This window comes from Eriocheir sinensis, chromosome 4, assembly GCF_024679095.1.
Source record: "Eriocheir sinensis breed Jianghai 21 chromosome 4, ASM2467909v1, whole genome shotgun sequence".
Classification (NCBI taxonomy): Eukaryota; Metazoa; Arthropoda; class Malacostraca; order Decapoda; family Varunidae; genus Eriocheir; species Eriocheir sinensis.
Window position 1 is genome coordinate 13823072 of NC_066512.1, and position 18028 is coordinate 13841099.

The window sequence follows — 18028 nt, forward strand, 5'->3', positions numbered from 1 at the left end:
TTTTATATTCAGAAAGACTTGTAATGCATAAAAGAATGCTTGGAAGGAGTCAGTTCATCATGTCTTTGTTTCTGAGCAGATTTCATCACGAGATTCACGCCTGGAGGACCTGGAGCACCAGCTAGAGCAGATGAAACACGACCATGCTGCCAGTGAGCTGGATGCCCTCGCTGTCATGCCCATCGCTGCACTTCATTCCTCCATCACAGCACTCACCACAGCTGTTAAGGTGACTGTGAATTTAAAATTTAGTGCTCCAAATATTATAGTTGAGATAATATCTTTCATAAAGCAGACTTAAATATGCACTGAGGTATTACTTATAATTATATACTCCATTAACTTATTTAGGGTAAAGGGGAGTGTACAACTTCTTTAATAAAATGTAACCATCAACAGGTTTTGAAAATTTAGATTACATTTAAATTGAAAGAACCAAACTGTTGTAGGACTTGTAGGTTTAGGAGATTTTTTTTGTCAGTACCACTATATATAGGTTTCACATCTGGCATCCCTAACAGATCTACATATTTTTTTCATACATTTTATTTTGTTATTGTCAGTGTATTGAATTTTACAGAGTTGCAAGTCATGTAGTGCAGCCCAGAATGAAACCTTGACTGACGTTACATCCCAGCTGAAAACACTGACTGAACTGCTTGAGGGTGAATCCAACAACCCAGACTTGGTGGATGAGACTTCTGATGCTGAAGAGGAGGATATATCAGGTTAGGATGGTTCCTGCTTTAATTTAAGGCAATAAGACTATAACTCCTATTACTTAAGGAGAGTGAGTGGACACTTGAGATACAGGTAAAAGTCAAGGTTTCTGTCAGTATGTAAATATGTCCAAAAATAAAGCTACACTATACCACATTATGGGTGAATAAAAGTTTGATGCCATCTCTTAGTGAAGTGCAGTGAAGGTATTCGAGTTTTGTCACTCATAATTAGTGTTAAACAACATTCATGCTGATGCCAAGGCCCTTAGACTTGATTTTAGTATCATCATTCACTAGTTAGACATCAGCTATTTTGGTTGATGTCATCCATTCTTGTGTTGGACCCCTTCTGTATAATGCAAACTGAGAAAACAGTGAATCACCTGAAACTGTTCCCGATAAATAGTTTTAAAGATAAAGAAAACAAAATCACTGTGGTATCTTTTGCAACTCAGTAGGATTCCTGCAGGAATTGTTGGTCTATTTACTGGCTTGTAATCTGGGACTGAGAGTGTTGTGATGTTGGGGGGGAGGGCATGTATCAACCCTCTTTCCTGTGATCACACTAGCAAGGCACGGCCGAGTCCTTACCCATCACTTTTCAACACCTGTATGGACTGGGTATTAGGCAGAGTTATAGAGCATTAATTGGCAATACCAGGGTTGCTGACCATTCTTTTGTCATCAAAGCAGTAATCTCTCTAAGTCACTGAAGGTTCTAGTGATGGCTCTCAAGGCACTAGCTGCATGAGGAGTAGAAGCTATTGAAACTTTAGAATTACAGTGATTGCAGCTTTACTGGATGAAACTGCATTTTTTTTCATGTGTGTGGCGAGTAGGGGTGGGCTAGTACCATTAATTAATGTACTGAGAGTACTCTGGGCTCCCAAGTCCCACTCTCTAGATGCCTAGACACTACCTGCTTAAGCCTGGTCCACACTGCTGTAGGAAGAAAAGTCCTTTACCCCCTTTGAACGCAAAAGTTTTTCTTGGGAGATCCCCCTGAACGCAAAAGTCAGCGGAAAATTAACTTTGAAACTGAGAAAACGTCATAAAAGGTGTTTTATAGAAAATTTTCTGGCGCGCCCTACTGTGGAATCCGCTTCTTTCTAGGTTGTCGCATTTGATGAATTCCAGGATTCACCAAAAATTCCAACTTTTTACTGGTGTGACGTACAGAAAAAATTGTTAAAGTTGCTCATTTTATCACGATGGAGTCTGTAAAATATAGATTATAATCTTTGACCTGGAAATTTACTGCCTACAGAGAGCCAAAGTTGCATAATGGTTGAATCACATCACCTCCCCACCCCTTTAATCAATATGTCTGTCAAGCACAGTCTCAGAGGATGTCACCATCCCCTAGGAATGATGAGGCATTGTAATACCAGAGCTGGAGGCATACACTTCTGTCCATGCTCCTGACTTCTACATTACTTTTACTGCCTTCTCCTCTCACCTGAATTGGGACCTCAGCATACGCGCCTCCTTCATCTAGCGTTACGACACAACTCATCGTATCCATTATAATTTTTGGCCACTGCACTCAAACTTGCACTTCTCACATGCTTGTTCTTATAGTCCTTGTTTTTAACCTGCCATATATTGCTTGTGATCAATTAAGTAAAGTGTGCTGACCCATGTCCAGTCAGTGTGTTCATGGGCATTTGTGTTGATGGGCATAGCAGTGGACTGAACCTCTTCTAGCACATGATAGCAAATAGCTTGGTGCACTTTGCCCTGCGCTCTTACCTTGAAATGCCTCCTGCCAAATTTCAAGTGCACATTTGGGTAATTTTCTTTTATTATGGCAAGTGCTTTTCTGACAAGTTCCAGACACTTGGAAAAGTTTTTTGGTTGTTGAAGCTCAATTGAATTGGCATAAATTGCATTATTTTAAATATACCATGTAAAGTTGAAAATTAACTGTATTTTTTCCATACTTTAGGACTTGGTGATCAGGGATTATATTTCCATATTAATAATGCATGTCATAAGAATGTACCAATTTCATTGTAGCTATGACCACAATGAAGTATAAGGTTATTGTTTAGGAATTGGATCTGCATAATGTAATTTGCCTAGCATACTTTTAAATGGTCAGATTGCCTTTTGAACTCTGTATTTTGTTTGAGGTTGTTAAGATCATGAAGCTACGATATGTTTTAATACTATTGGTTCTTTACACACTTTTCAAACTATCCGGGTTATGTATATAATTGCCAATAATTAGTTAAGTGTTTCATTGTGACTAGCATGTGGTGCAGATACAATTCCATATATTTTTACCATTTTTATCTGATTTGAGTAAGGGCACATTTAATGAAGTTATAGTTCATAATGAATAACATAGGTATACATGTTTGATTGTACATATGTATATGTATTGACAGACACAGCAGAAAACTTGGCCCATGAAGCCACAACGACCCCACCTCCTGACCCCGCTAGGGAGGGTTTCAGGGAAGAGTCCAGCGGGGACACTGCCAGTAGGAGACTTCGGAGATGTGCTCGTTATAGAAGTAGGAGGAGACAAGAGGATTGCAATAGCCAGAGAAGAATAGGGCCTCTGGGATCTTCCACAATCCTAGAGGAGCTTGAAGAAAAGATCAAAGAGCTTGAAGAGGCAGTTGGCCGGAAAGAGGAGGAGCTACGTTTGGCTGATGTTGAAGCCTGTGAAATAAACAGCCAGTTGGAGGCAAGAGATGCTGCTCTGGAACAGAAGGTATGAATTCATGGACTTACTTCTTGTACACATTCAATGAAATACTTTTCATTCCCAAGTTTTTACATTTATAAACTTATATATATTTATATATTTATTTTAAGTCTTTGGAAAAATTTAAAGGAATATCCAACCACAAATCACCATTTCTGTGTTGAAAGATAATGGCATTGAGAAAACTCACAACAATTTGAAATCATCTTGTGAGCATATGGTGCATGTAAATTCAAAGTGGTGCAAATTTCTTGATTTTTTTGTTCATTATATGTGGCCACTGAAAAATAATAGTTTTCTTACCCTGATGTATTAAATGCAACTTTTTGTTTCTTGTGTTGATTTGCTTGCTAACTAGAGTGAAAAAGCTAACTTCTTTGCTTAATTTACCATCCAGATTCAAGAGACTGAGCATCTTAATGTTACCCTGGCAAGTCTGCGCCTGCAACTGGTAGCTACTTTAGAAGATGCTGAAAAGGCGAAAATGTTACTTGAGGCCAAACACAAGGTTTGATCATGTCTTCATCTTTTATCTATAATACACACATTTTTTTTTGTAGTACAGGTTGAGAATCCCTTATCCGAAATTGCTGGGACCGAAAGTGTTGCGGATTTCAGATTTTTTGGATTTCGGAATATTTTTATTTGAATCTAAATAAAATCAAAACTGAAATAGGGGATTATTCACGATAGTTAGGCTACTAGTTTCGAGATGCTGACAGCTTCTTTCTGGACAAAATATGATGCTGTTTATTATGGAGATAGTATTTTTCTCCAGAAATCACTAAATGATTGACTTTTCAATTGCCTGTTGTGCACAGAGAGGTTCAACTTGCTTACTGTTTCTGTATTTCACTCACTGCTCACAAATATCACAAGTGGACAAACAAGAACAAAACTAGGCAAATTAATGTTTTTCCTGCTGGGTATTCCCCCAGTGTGCATGCGTATTGAACAGCAGAGCCACTTATTTCTGTGAGGAGGTATTTCTCGCAACACCGACTTGCGTATAGTGGACTGCTGCCACCACATCCCGTCCCTGCGCTGCATTACGTATTACCACTGCCCCACACTAACCTTATGTACGCCATTTGTTCCGTATTTAGCTGTCTGAATGGTTAAGCAGATAAAATTCAGTATTTTAAAACTGTAGTGAGCACATTTTTTGGTGAACCACAAAACCAGTCCAGAAACTTGTTTGTCAAGGGTCGTCCTGAAATACGTGTAAAATACGCGTCGTAACGTCCCTCCTTCCTCCCTCCTGCCTTCGCCAGGAATGGGCAGCAGCTGTCAGTCATGGCAGTCTAGAGAAATTTTAGGGTTGCTATCCATTCCTTAAAATATGGATTCGTTCTGTATTGGAGAAAGGGATGTTGCATTCCTTATTTTTTTTTGCTCAAGGTGACAACTCTAACTGAGACTCTATTCTTATAGTTTTCCGCTTTGAACACTCTCATCTTGTGGCGAACAAACGGAACCCACGCTCACGCCTTTGACTTGTACAAAGAGACATGGCAGTCCTCATCGAAAGACCGACTTGGTTGGCTAGGCTGATGTCACGGTATTGTCACCTGATAGTCGATCTATTGACATCCTCCCCTCCCCTTCATGGGCCGTCACCCGCCAAGGGTCTGTGGTCCCTCCCGGAGTAACGTACACGCTTCACCCTGACAGCCTCCATATAGCCCATGTCCCCACCAGTGAGGTGGTGAAAAAAAAAAGAAGTGTTGTCAACATTAAAAAACTTAAGGATTTTGGAGGTTTTCAGATTTTGGAATTTTGGACAAAGGATTCTAAACCTGTAATAAGATTTTAAATCATTATATTTTGAGTATTAAAGGAGTTTTGACAGTTTTTTTCATAAAAGAGCAATTGAGTATATAGAGTTAGAGTAATTTTCTTCTGAAAAACTGTCTAGATATGACAACCAAGTTGTGGCTGGAGGCACCTTTAAATTATTGGCTAGTACTATTTTCCTTGACCCGGTAGCAGTGACGGGCCAAATTTTTGCCATGATATAAACCCCCCAAAATAGATGATGCATAAACTGATCACAAATGCATTGATATATATTATGAAATGGTTTGCGTGAGTGATGATTTTTTCTCATTTTTCTCACTTCGAAATATGATCCCTGCAACTACTGGGCTAATCCTGGAAACATTTTGAAAATTACCTCTTAGAATAGATCTAGTTATAAAATGTTGCTATAATTACTCTGAATTTGATCCATATAATTTAGATGCAACCATTTAGTGCTTTTTATTTGAAAAGAAACTGAAAAAAAAGCAAATGAAAGCAAATTCAGTGAGAATGTTTGAATTTTAAAATAAGAGATTAGTTGTTCTTCTAAAGGATGTTTTATTCTCACATGATATGCACAAATTATATCTACTTTATGCCACTCAAGGTCCACATCATCATCAATTAGAGCTATTGCTGGTAGTGATTTCAAATAAGGCTTTAAGTTGATATATTTGTGTATAAGCATCACTAATGGTTTAAAAGAAAAAGTGATTATCTCCAGTTAGATGTATTCTGGTTTTTACTCTGGTTAGCATGCCAAGCTATGAATCCTTGGGCCTTGGTTTGATCTTGGCCCAGGACAATTACCTAGGCAGCTCACCTAGTTTTTCATTTGCCCTTTAGGGATGGTCAATAAATGGGTACCTGGAGACACCTTGGAAAATTGAACAATGGTAGCCCAATTGTCACACTTGTCCTGTGTTCTGGAGTAGTGAATTTTCACCATCTGCAGGCTCAAGGGCCAATGAGACTGAGAAGAGCATGATACCACAGGCAGCTTAGTGTATGCCTCCAACTTTACTGTGTGCTAAAAAGTACCCCACATTACCTCATTCAGTGGATAACGATTCAGATAGACATGCTCCATACAGATATATATGAATGTATGTAACTTAAAATTTTAAGTTTTGATTAATTGTTATTTGTTTTATAGATAAAACTTGAAGAACTGAAAGCCAAGGTTGAAGAGATTACTAAGAAAGCCGAGCATCTGGCCAGCCGCTGCCAACTCAAGGACTCAATCATATCTACATTGGCTTCACAAATTCGTGCACTCCTAAGGTACTGAGGCAAAATGATAAAAGCAACTTTGTAAATTTACCTGATAATATGTATAAAATTTGGTTCATTAATAGGAGCAAATTCAGGGAATCTCAACAAACACAGAAGTCATTTTTTTATTCTTTGTATTCTGTATATGCTCATTTTTTCTTTTCAGGTCAGGGAATATGGGTGTTATCATCAATCAGCTACATCAACTGAAGGATACAAGAGAGAGTGAAGAGGTACAAAAAAGGCATATGACAACTGTATCTGACTTTGATGTGGAGAATGTCTGCTCTTTTCTCACTCAAGCTAATGAGGTAAGATATGTGAAATGTTTAAACATCTACGTGTAGACTATATCTATAGGGGGGCTGTCTTAAGGTAAAGTTGAGAACTGTCAGAAAAGATAAGGCATAGATGAAAATATTATTATATTATTATCATCACATAGAAGTGAAAAACATACCTGGCATTGCCCTAAAGTGGTTGACATAGAGAATGCATTTTAGATTCCTGTAAAAAAGTACTTGAAGGAACCATTATGGGTTCTGCTTAGGTCATGTCAGCATATAATGAATATTATAGCTCAACAGCAAGACCTTTATTTTCTTTCTCCTTTAAACATCATATGCTGATGCTGCTATAAGACATATATATTAAACAAAATATTTCTCAAAGTATAAATTGCAGCTTAATAGAGAAAAGTCAGCATAATTTTTTTCACCTAACAAAAACCTTATAACTAATTGGTGATCATGGGCTTCCTGCAGAGGACTAAAAAAGCATGTAAACAAGGGAACGGTTGCCTGTAATCATCTTCGCTACTGTAAGAGTATCATGAATTTAAAGTAACTGAATCCTATCCTATTAACAGTTATATTTATTTTATTGCAGCTTCCCCAGCAAATTAACAATTACATTATTAACCTTGACTAGCTTATACTAATAGTTTGGAAACACATTAATGGTCACTTTACCAATAACCCTTGCATCTCATTTGAAAATATATTTTATCTGATGCTTATGCATACTACTAATAAGTTATGTTATGATCATTTGCAACCATGAATAAATGGAATATAAGCAGTTGAGACAATGCAGTCTTATTTAACTCAGTAAAATATGTGTTGCCAGTGGCAGCTTCTTTAATATACAAAGCAGAAGTTGGAAAGAAAATACAGAAAATATTCTGAGGAAAATGCTGCAATGCCTTTAACTGTATCTCAGGGTTTGAGACCCTTATATTTTTTTTAGACTTACCATGAAAATTTTCAGTACAGTCAGTCCATCCTTGTGCTTAGCAAGAATATGGGGGACATATTGTTGCACATTTTATGAAAATGGCTAAGTAAATATGCACCATATTCAATACATTTTAATACATGTATATGGTTTACACCTCACCTGGTTTGCACATTTTTCTCCTCCTTTTCCTCACATTTTACAGTGTAACCCACCTACCTTACAAACTGTTCGTGAACTTTACTTACTTTCCTTGACCACGAAGCCAAACAATTAGACCACCCTTACCTTTCTTTTCTATATATTCATATCGCTTTAATGTATTTCCCTCCAATTTAATTACTCTAACTATTATTATTCCAGATTTATGCCTTGGAAGACCTACCACATTCTTCATATATGATTTCCAACCCTCTCCCACCTTGCACCTCATAACTCTCTCCTCTCCAGTTAAAGTTTCTTACTTTGCATTGAATTTCACAGGTGTATGCTAAGGATTATATAATGCAGGTATACACACAAAACTTTCATTTGCATAACAAAATATAGCCTCTACCTTTCTTCTAATGTCATAGCTCACCTGCATTACTTTGCTCCTAATATTGTAGTATTATTTGGCTAAAAATCTCCAAGTAATTATTATAATCACACAGTATCAATGGAAAGTGCTGCTGGGCCTTTATGGAGTTTCATCACTAAGGGCCTTGTCAGTGTGTTCTTTGGTTGATGCCTTTTTAGTGTTTATGAACATAAAAATGCAAGAGGCTGTCAGTACTGTGATAATGCTTGACTTGAAAGCAGAGACTGAATAGCAGAGGTTAGGTATTCCTTTGACTCGTACAGTAGTGCACATTGATAAATAGTGATACCTGTTTCACAAAAAATGGTCCACAAAAATCAAATAATTATAAAAATACCTATGGAATTATTTTCTCATTGGAGCTCACAAACCAGGTGTATCATACACAAAAAAGCAAAGTGCTGGGATGGACTGCACCCTTCAAGAAATTTGAATAATTTTCCTTGCCAAGTAATAATTCAATTTCAATTCTACTTGTGAACTGGATGTAAAAAGAAAATTTATATTATATATTTTTAGATTATACGTACACACACTTTTGTGATTGTCCCTGCCCAGCAAACATCCTGAGCCTACCCTTTGCAGGTATACAACACAGGGAAAAGATTGAGTAATTATGCCATCAGCAGGCCGGCTGGGAATGTTTTTGAGTAATGATATGAAATTTCCAGCTGAAAAGTTTGAGTCCTAATATGAAAGATGAAAGTAACTTATCCATTCGAATAATTCAAATTTATTGTGAAAAAGGTTCAACAAATGTTTGAAAGTGGAATACAGTTTAGATACTTTTTATTGAAATTCAACTCATGACTTGAAAATTCATTTTAGAATTTGCAGAAAACTTGATTTATTTTATTTTCAGGATATGAAAACATAAATGGTTATGGAAACAGCATTACACTGAGGTGGGATTAGAGGTCTTCCTGGAAGGTTGAAGTGTTTGCTAAAATTAAATAAATGGTGGACCCTCTTAATGTACATTGTACACTGAGGATTGAAATTTTACTAACACTTAATGCATCATTAAGCAGAAATGTCAATTTTCTTTGGTTTCATGCTCATTTCAGTGCTTTATGAAAAATGTTCTGTACAACATTGAAGAGGGTCACCTGTAGTTTGTGTGGTGTGTCACAAAGAAGTCAGTGTTTGCATAATGCTGCCACTTAGATTGCATTGAAAAAAAAGGCACGAAGGTTTGGGAAACAATCCCTAACAAATAATTTACATTTGTCTTCGATATCTCCAATAATGTCATTTGTGTTCGCTACTTGAGGAACTGTCTATCTCTCTTCCACTAACTATCATTAATAAGAAGAGCAGACTCTATATATTCTTTCAGGAGATTAGTTAAAGTTTAAGATTCACTTAGGCCGGTTACTTTAAACCTATTTAAAATGTCAATCTGAAAGAATTTTTGTATAGTGTCTGCTCATGCTCACTGTGGCTTTGGGAGTTCTTTTGTAGTCTACTTCCTAAAAGTATTACTAACTCTGCTAACATAATTGCACTGAGCTTTCAATACAAGTCAGGTTCTATGGTGTCTTGTACATATGTAACACTTAACAGCATGCTGAGTGTCTGTAATGCTGAACAAAATTTTTGTGTCATTGGAATGTCAGGTTTACTGGTCAGTTAGTAGTCATATTATTTTCAATGAATGTTACATAGTGGTATTATTCCACCTCAGTAGGCCACTGCTTCTCAATATAACTTTATTGAATCTTATCTTTTTACTTTTTAGGGTTTCTGACAATGGTTCAAAAAAATATGATTAGATGTTTCTAGAGAATTTCTACTAAGTACCTTAATGAAAGAATTAGGGACATGTAATGGCACATAATAGCAGATTTACAATGCTTTTTTATTCTTACTCTTCAGATGGCTCCCTTGACTCAGTCTACCATCTCAAATGGGGTAGAGCCATCTGGTCCAGTGACTCTTCAAACTGACACCTCACTTGCTCCTTCCCATTCTAAGCTGGGGCACACTAACCATGTGACCCCTCAAGGTTCTCCATCACTGGCTCAGCAAAGGAAATCTCGTATACCACGGTTTATGCCTTCTGCATCTAGTGGAAAGTGTGCACAATCTGCAACCACACTTAAAACTCAGTCCTTTTCTGTTTCCATGCAAAGGCCTGACTTGCCTGTACAAAAAAGTAGATCAATACCTCAAACTGAAACACCTATTAAAACAAAGTCAGATATTATTGACCATACAGTAAAAACTGTATCCCAGTCTTTGCAAGGAGAAAAGCCTGCACCTGTAATAAGACAGGAAGTAAAGCTCACATCCTCCAATTCTACGAGTGTAATCAAGCCCATGCCAACCTCTACTCCAGCTAGACCTACTGGCAGAAAGGTTTATTATTCCTCATTGTTTTCCTATTTCCCCTCTCATGCATGCTCAGCTTTACTGTAAAATTGGAAATAGAATGAGTGCTACAGATTCAAACTGAATTTTTTATGCTATTAGTAATTGTTTCCTATGTCACTGTGGAAGTTCATTTAAGTATGAATTTCTTGCTTCACTTCAGTAAATACACCTTTTCTCTAAAAGCCTATAGTTTCCTTTTTCTAATTTTCCTTTTTTTTGTATTATTGCCCTTAATAATCATAATGAAAATTTATTTTACTGTACTAACATCATATCATTGATTCTTAGGTACCATCAAGACAAGAACGATCAAGATTTCTCTCTGATGCTCGCAGAATCAAACGCATGGTGGTAAGTTCGATATTACACATGTGACTGAACTAGTAACAATTACTGAAGTCCAATCACTTAAGCTGGCTCCCCCTCAGCAGGGACTGGATTCCTAGCTGAGTAAGTAAGGATTGCTGCTTTTACTTCTTACTTATAGTCTGGCCCAAACAACGGCTCTGGCGTGTTAGTATTAACCATATTTCTTTACTTCTTACTTATAGTCCGGCAAATCTTAGTGGCTCTCTTCTCTATAGTCCTGTCTGTGTCTGTCCTGTCTGTCCTGTCTGTGTCTGTCCTGTCTGTCCTGTCTGTGTCTGTATATATATATATATATATATATATATATATATATATATATATATATATATATATATATATATATATATATATATATATATATATATATATATTCTCTCTCTCTCTGTGTGTGTGTGTGCAAAAAAGTGGGAGTGTACTCTCATTCGGGGAGTATGGTGCACGACAATGCATGATAATAATAATATTAATAATAAACCGCTTTAAAAAATGCACCAAGACTCTTTACCCCTTGGGTGGTGTGGAAATGAGGTTAAAATGTAATATTTTAATGTTCTTAGCGACCGCTCCTTCCCCACTCCCTGGCCATCCCCAGCGGAACCTCACCATTTACCTGGATGACTCGCATCAAAATTTGCTTGACGGTCCTGGCATTCCATATACAGGTGCAGTCTCCATATTTTATCATAATTATGCCATATGGCTGATATTGTATGGCAGATGGCAGACACACACCAAAAAATGGCAGAAATGTGATAATTAAAGCAGGCAGAGCAACTGGCAACTGCGGTGTGTTGGGTTGACTTGAGCTGACAACGCCGCGGTGGCAACGCTGCCAAGTGTTGTACAAATTTCTTTGTATTCACTCACAGATAGAGAATCAATCATAAAAAACATATTTGTTTTTATACTAGAGTGAGAGAGAAAGAGAGAGAAGGGTATGAGAGGCATGGTGTGCGAGGTCAGTTGGAGACATAGCCACCAGTGTCTACCGCGCTGTCTACGTCAGAGCCGCCACTTAAGATTTGCTGGACTATAGCTCATCTGCTACACATACGACAAACTTAGTTATCATTGGATTAAGCAGTGATTGTACAATTATTTTTCCTGGGGTCGCCAAGACCTCAAAATATCAAAGGTGTTATTATATTATAATAACACATATACAAGTAAACTAGTGGGGTCGCGGTCATGTCTCGAGATGCATGATTGGGTTCGCCTGAAAGAAAGGTTGGGACCCACTGTCTTATATTGTACTCCATCTAAAATCATATTAATGAGGATTTTATGTAGACCAAATTCTATTATTGATTCCATAATTGCTGCAAATATCGATAATAAGCAAATATTGATATAAATATTTAATATTATTCTGTGATATCTCACTGTAATTGCTCTGATTTTTTCCCCATCAAGTTGAAAATCATGTTATCGTTATACAATCGCTGCTCAACCTAATGTAAACAAAATTTGCCTATCTTATGTAATAAAAATATTTTCTGTACCTAGGATAGTGTGTTGGGCAACAAATATGTGAGATGCCCCACCTGCAAACTATTAATCCACAGCCTCCTTACTTACTCGGATAGGAGCAAGGGATCCAGCTGAAGTGAATGGACTTGTATCACAGAATACAAACTGTGGAAAGGATGAAAAGAACTTGGAGTATGATTTAAAGTAAGATCCAATCATTGGACATCAGATACTTATGGGTTTCAACATAGGAGAGGGATGCAAAACCATTTATGAAGATTGTAATATATTTTGAGTCATAAATCTAGAATAATATAAGTTACTTTTTTTTATTATTATTATTAATTTTTTTTTTACATATGGCCTATAGTGCTGGTAGGCTATTCCTTATTAGGGGCCTGATGGACGGCCCGAGCCCGTCATGGCACAGGCAATTTTTTATAGTGGTGCCATTATTCCTGGCTCATGCTGACCCCAGAGCTCATTCTTGATTTCACTTAGACAGTTTCTTCTAAAGTCCAGGTTGATAGGTGGTCTTCAGGACAGCATGTGGGTAGTCTTAGGTCACTGAAAAATCCCAGGTGGTGGTGACGGTTTCGAACCCGCATCATCCACAACACGATGAATGCGGGGCCGGCACGCTAACCACTCAAATGATGTGGATGAATAGAAAAGAATGGTAAAGGTTGTATAATTATTTATTTTTGGCTTAATGGTCAAAGAAACCTGATAAAATTGATGAACATATTATAAGATAGGAAGGTTAAACTTACTTGTATTACTTCAGTAATCTGATCTTCTTTTAGAGAGTGAATGTGGGAAATACTCTTCACTTAACAAATGCTAATCTCCAACAAGGTGATGCACTGCACTTGGTTAAAGTTTTTCATGGTGAATTTAAAAAAAAATCACTTCATAACCTATTCCATGTAAGGAACTTTTTCTGTCTCCGTTAGTTAGTTAAAATATCTCCATGGTGCAATGGTTAGCATGGCTAGCTACAAATCTGTGAGCCTGGGTTCGAATCCTGGCATGGGCACTTAGCTGTTCAACTTCCCCTTTGGGCTGGTAAATAAATGGGAACCCGGATGTCATGATAATGATAATGGGTTGTTCCCACTGCAGGCTCAAGGGCCAATGTGACTGAGATGAGCACTGTAGCCACACACAGCTTATAGCGTATGCCCCCAACTTCACCTTTACAGTATAAAATAGTATCTCCCCATTAACTTTTTAAAGTGTTTTTGACAATGGCAAGTTAGAATATATAATTTTTTTACAATTACCATTAGATTCTTTCAAATAAGTAATTTTTTACCTGAATGAAGTATTTAGGCACATCTTGGATGGCCTTTTTTGCTGCCATTTTTGATGATTTACTTGTCAAACTTGCCACCTGGTTGTGGCCAAGGATACATATGTAAAAGGATTATTGTGCCACTACACCAGGACTATTATCCATTTCTCTTCTCTTCTCTCTCAAGAAATAATGGCACAAAACTTTAGCATAAACAAATAAATTCAGACGAACAAATTTTTCTTCACCAACATTGTAGCACAAAAATAGAATAAGCTCCCACCTTCTGTGGTATAGTGTAATACAACTGGCTCATTTAAAAACAAACTCGAATTAAAGTAGAAGTGGCATTTGATTTAATATAATTTCCCTTAGGTTGGACAGACCATCTAGTTTGGACCATAGGGTTTGTGTGGTCTGAATGTTTATGTAAATCCACCCCCCCCATGCTGACAACATTTTTGTTCCCAGACTGGTGTGGTGCCATTAAATGCTGCAGTGGATTGTGCCTCGGCACCAGAGTGGAAAGAACAGTCACCACTAAGAGGCTCATCAGCTGAAGTAGAGACCACATGTGTTCCCCGACCACAAAACCTGCACATTACCCGAAGAGTTGGTGTTGACGGAGTGGTCATTGCTTGGGACCCATTAGAGCATGACTGTGTGGCTGGGTTTCAGGTGGGTTTGAAGAGTCAGTTGTTTCTCTTGTACAGTTATCTTTATTATAAGACTGGTTCCTGTCATAACAAAATGATATTGAAAGTGTAGTGGTGCATGAATAATGCACTGCAATCATGTCAAAAAAATGTCTTCAATCAGTTTAAGTTGACTGTGATTTACAATAACACATTTAAACTGAGTAGCATTGCAGTAGTTTGTACACCTGCCCCCCCGTATCTGTGTGTTCACTATTTGTGGATTTGCACATTCATGGATTTCTCGTGGTCATGACGCGTATGTGGAAGCTCTCTCTCTCTCTCTCTCTCTCTCTCTCTCTCTCTCTCTCTCTCTCTCTCTCTCTCTCTCTCTCTCTCTCTCTCTCTCTCTCTCTCTCTCTCTCTCTCTCAGTGCTCTTCATTATTTACATCAACGACGTGGATGTTGGACTCAATAACCGCATCAGTAAATTTGCAGACACAAAGATTGGTAACTCGGTTCTCACTGACGAAGACAGGCAAAGCCTCCAAGAGGATTTGCACAAAATTTCAGCTTGGTCTGATAGATGGGAGATGCCCTTTAACGTAGACAAGTGCCAGGTCCTTCAAGTTGGAACAAGGAATAAGAAGTTCGATTACGAAATGCGCGGCTTTAAACTCAAAAGCGTTCAATGCGTCAAGGACTTGGGGGTCAAAATCGCGTCAAACCTCAAATTCTCACTGCAATGCATCGATGCAGCAAATAAAGTGAACAGAATGTTGGGCTTCATTAAAAGAAACTTTTTATTCAAGAATAAAGATGTAATACTCCCGCTCTACAACAGTTTAGTCAGACCGCACTTGGAATATGCGGTACAGTTTTGGTCTCCCCACCATGCAAAGGATATAGCTAAATTAGAAGGTGTTCAGCGTCGGGCAACGAAAATGATCCCTTCCTTGCGCAACAAATCCTACGAAGAAAGGCTTTCTACCCTTAACATGTTCTCTCTTGAGAAACGTCGCCTCCGAGGAAAACTGATCGAATGTTTTAAAATACTTAATGGTTTCACGAATGTAGACAGATCAACATTGTTTCTGATCGATGACACTTTGCGCACGAGGAACAATGGCGTAAAACTCAGATGTAGACAAGTAAATTCAGACTGCACCAAATTTTTCTTCACCAACGTTGTAGTGTGAGAATGGAATAAGCTTCCACCATCAGTGGTCCAGTGCAACACGATTGACTCCTTCAAAAATAAGCTCGACCGTCACTTCCTTCAACGTAATATCAACTAGAGTAGAAATGCAACGTTTTGGAGTCTTCTGATTAATGTAAAATCACTTAGGTTTAAGGACAGACCACCAAGTCTGGACCATGGGGTCTGTGTGGTCTGATTTTCTATGTAAATCTCTCTCTCTCTCTCTCTCTCTCTCTCTGTTGCCAGATGCCTACACCATTTTTCTGAGTCAAGAACTGGCGGTATATTTGAAACGTAGGGAGCGTAGAGTGTGATGATTATATATGTGATCCCTCTACGGGTGGGGCGTGTGGTAGCACACTTATATATTCGACTGCCGTAATGTAAGGGTTAAACCCATGATATAATGCTATCAGTTTATGATCAATCACTATGATCAATTTTTTAGGATTGTACCCTAATCATCTAGCAAGGGATACCTGTATTGAAATTTCATTCTCATATATTAGAATGCCACATGTATAATTGTTTTCTGCAGTAGTATACTTTCAGAAAATTATTCTCATAATGACCCAATTTCAGTGTATATGACTATGAAAGAATATATGAAATAACAGCACTGGCCAATTCTTTGTTCTGTCCCCTGACTGTATCTCACCAGCTTTTCCTCACCTGGCAGGTTCTCGTGGGTGGTCGGGTGGTGCAGCATGTCAGGTCCCCTCACCGCACAAAGGCCTTGGTCACTGGACTCCCTCTGGCAGGCTCCTTCACTATTGGCTTAGTTGCTGTAGCAGATGATGGCCGTTGCTCAACACCTGTAATCGTCACCCAAGATCGGTCAAGACTGTACCCAAACAGAAATATAGTTGGGCACACTATGAGGAGAGTAATTCCAACCTCCCTCTAGAAGTGTTAGTAAAGTACACATTTATATTTAAACAAACATATTTATTTTTTGAAAACTAAAAGAACCTTGTCTTAAATATTTTGAGATTTATTTTCAAAGATATCATCTTTATTCAATTGTTACATATAGAGTGTTTTGAAAGGTTAGGTAAAATCAACCTCTAGTTTATTAAAGATTGTTAACATTCTGAAAGTTAGTATGTTATCATTGAACTAAACGAAGTGAACAAGTCTTCCTCTTAATGCAAGCCTTTTATATCTGGTCCTGCCAAACTGTCATTGAGATGCAAGAAAAGAAATGTAAACCTTGCTGTGCCTGCAACTAACCACTTAAGATATGAAATTTTGTTGATTTCAGAAATGTGTGAAGTGTGTTGTTTACCATCTGCATGAATTTTGTGTTATTCTAACTGTTTCATCTACTTGCAACAGCTTGAGTACTACCCTGGCAGTGTTGAACAATGTCTTGACAGTTAAGAATTTGTTGTGGATGAAATGTTTATTTCATATCCTTGTTGGCAGGAACATTTTTTCAGCATATAACACTACTGACCAAGGTACCACCCAAGTTGCCTATTATAACCGTGTGAATTATGAATAATTTGGTCTGGAGGAATTTAGTTTGAATGATAAGTTGAGAGAAATGAGCTTCAGGCCATAGTAATGTATTTAATTTATTGAAAACATCTTGATTCACTTTTGTTGTATTGCACATTCAAATATCTATAGTCTCCAGATCAAATAGTAAATAATTAAAAGTTAGTTGTATTGTGTGAAAAAGGTCAATTTTGGGCTTGTAGTTAGTTCACGATTGTTTAATGAGGTTTAGTATTTTGTTACTGTTCAATTTTTATACATAACTTTTTACAGAAGTTTAATAGTAATTCAAAATTTTCCATGTAACAATATTGAAGGATTGAAAAAAATGTAAATACTTTATATAGTGCCAAATGAGAAAATTCAACTGTTTATGATTATTGCACATCAGAATAGTATTTAAAATTTTATCTAGTGTATATACAATTTGTATCTGAAAACTGTTCTTATCCTAACTAAAAAATGTGCTACAAGTGTTGTTTCATTTGACTTAACCTTGAAGCACCAGTAGTTTCTTTAAATGTATGTGAAAATGTTCTTGGCCCAGTGCTCTTCATTATTTACATCAATGATGTGGACATTGAAATCAATAATCTCATTAGTAAATTTGCAGACGACACAGAGATTGGTAACTCAGTTGTCACTGATGATGGCAGACAAAGCCTCCAAGAAGATTTGCATAAAATTTCAGCTTGTCTGATAGATGGGAGATGCCCTTTAATATAGAAAAGTGCCAGGTTCTTCAAGTTGGAATAAGAAGTAAGAGATTCGATTACGAAAGGCGTGGTGTTAAACTCAAAAGCATTCAATGTGTCAAGGACCTGGGTGTCAAAATCACATC

General features: G+C 37.4%; 1 protein-coding gene across 1 annotated transcript in view; it reads left to right on the top strand.

The window, feature by feature from the left end:
• LOC126982220 (protein lava lamp-like) overlaps positions 1–17660 on the top strand; it is a 163372-nt gene extending 145712 nt beyond the window's left edge. The window contains exons 25-33 of the mRNA XM_050834142.1: positions 80–229; positions 581–728; positions 3116–3447; positions 3839–3949; positions 6401–6528; positions 6686–6830; positions 11000–11062; positions 14319–14525; positions 16364–17660. Of these exons, the coding sequence (XP_050690099.1) occupies positions 80–229; positions 581–728; positions 3116–3447; positions 3839–3949; positions 6401–6528; positions 6686–6830; positions 11000–11062; positions 14319–14525; positions 16364–16591 (1512 nt within the window). The 3' untranslated portion in view covers positions 16592–17660. The remainder of the gene's footprint in view (positions 1–79; positions 230–580; positions 729–3115; positions 3448–3838; positions 3950–6400; positions 6529–6685; positions 6831–10999; positions 11063–14318; positions 14526–16363) is intronic.
• The last annotated feature ends 368 nt before the right edge of the window (positions 17661–18028 follow it).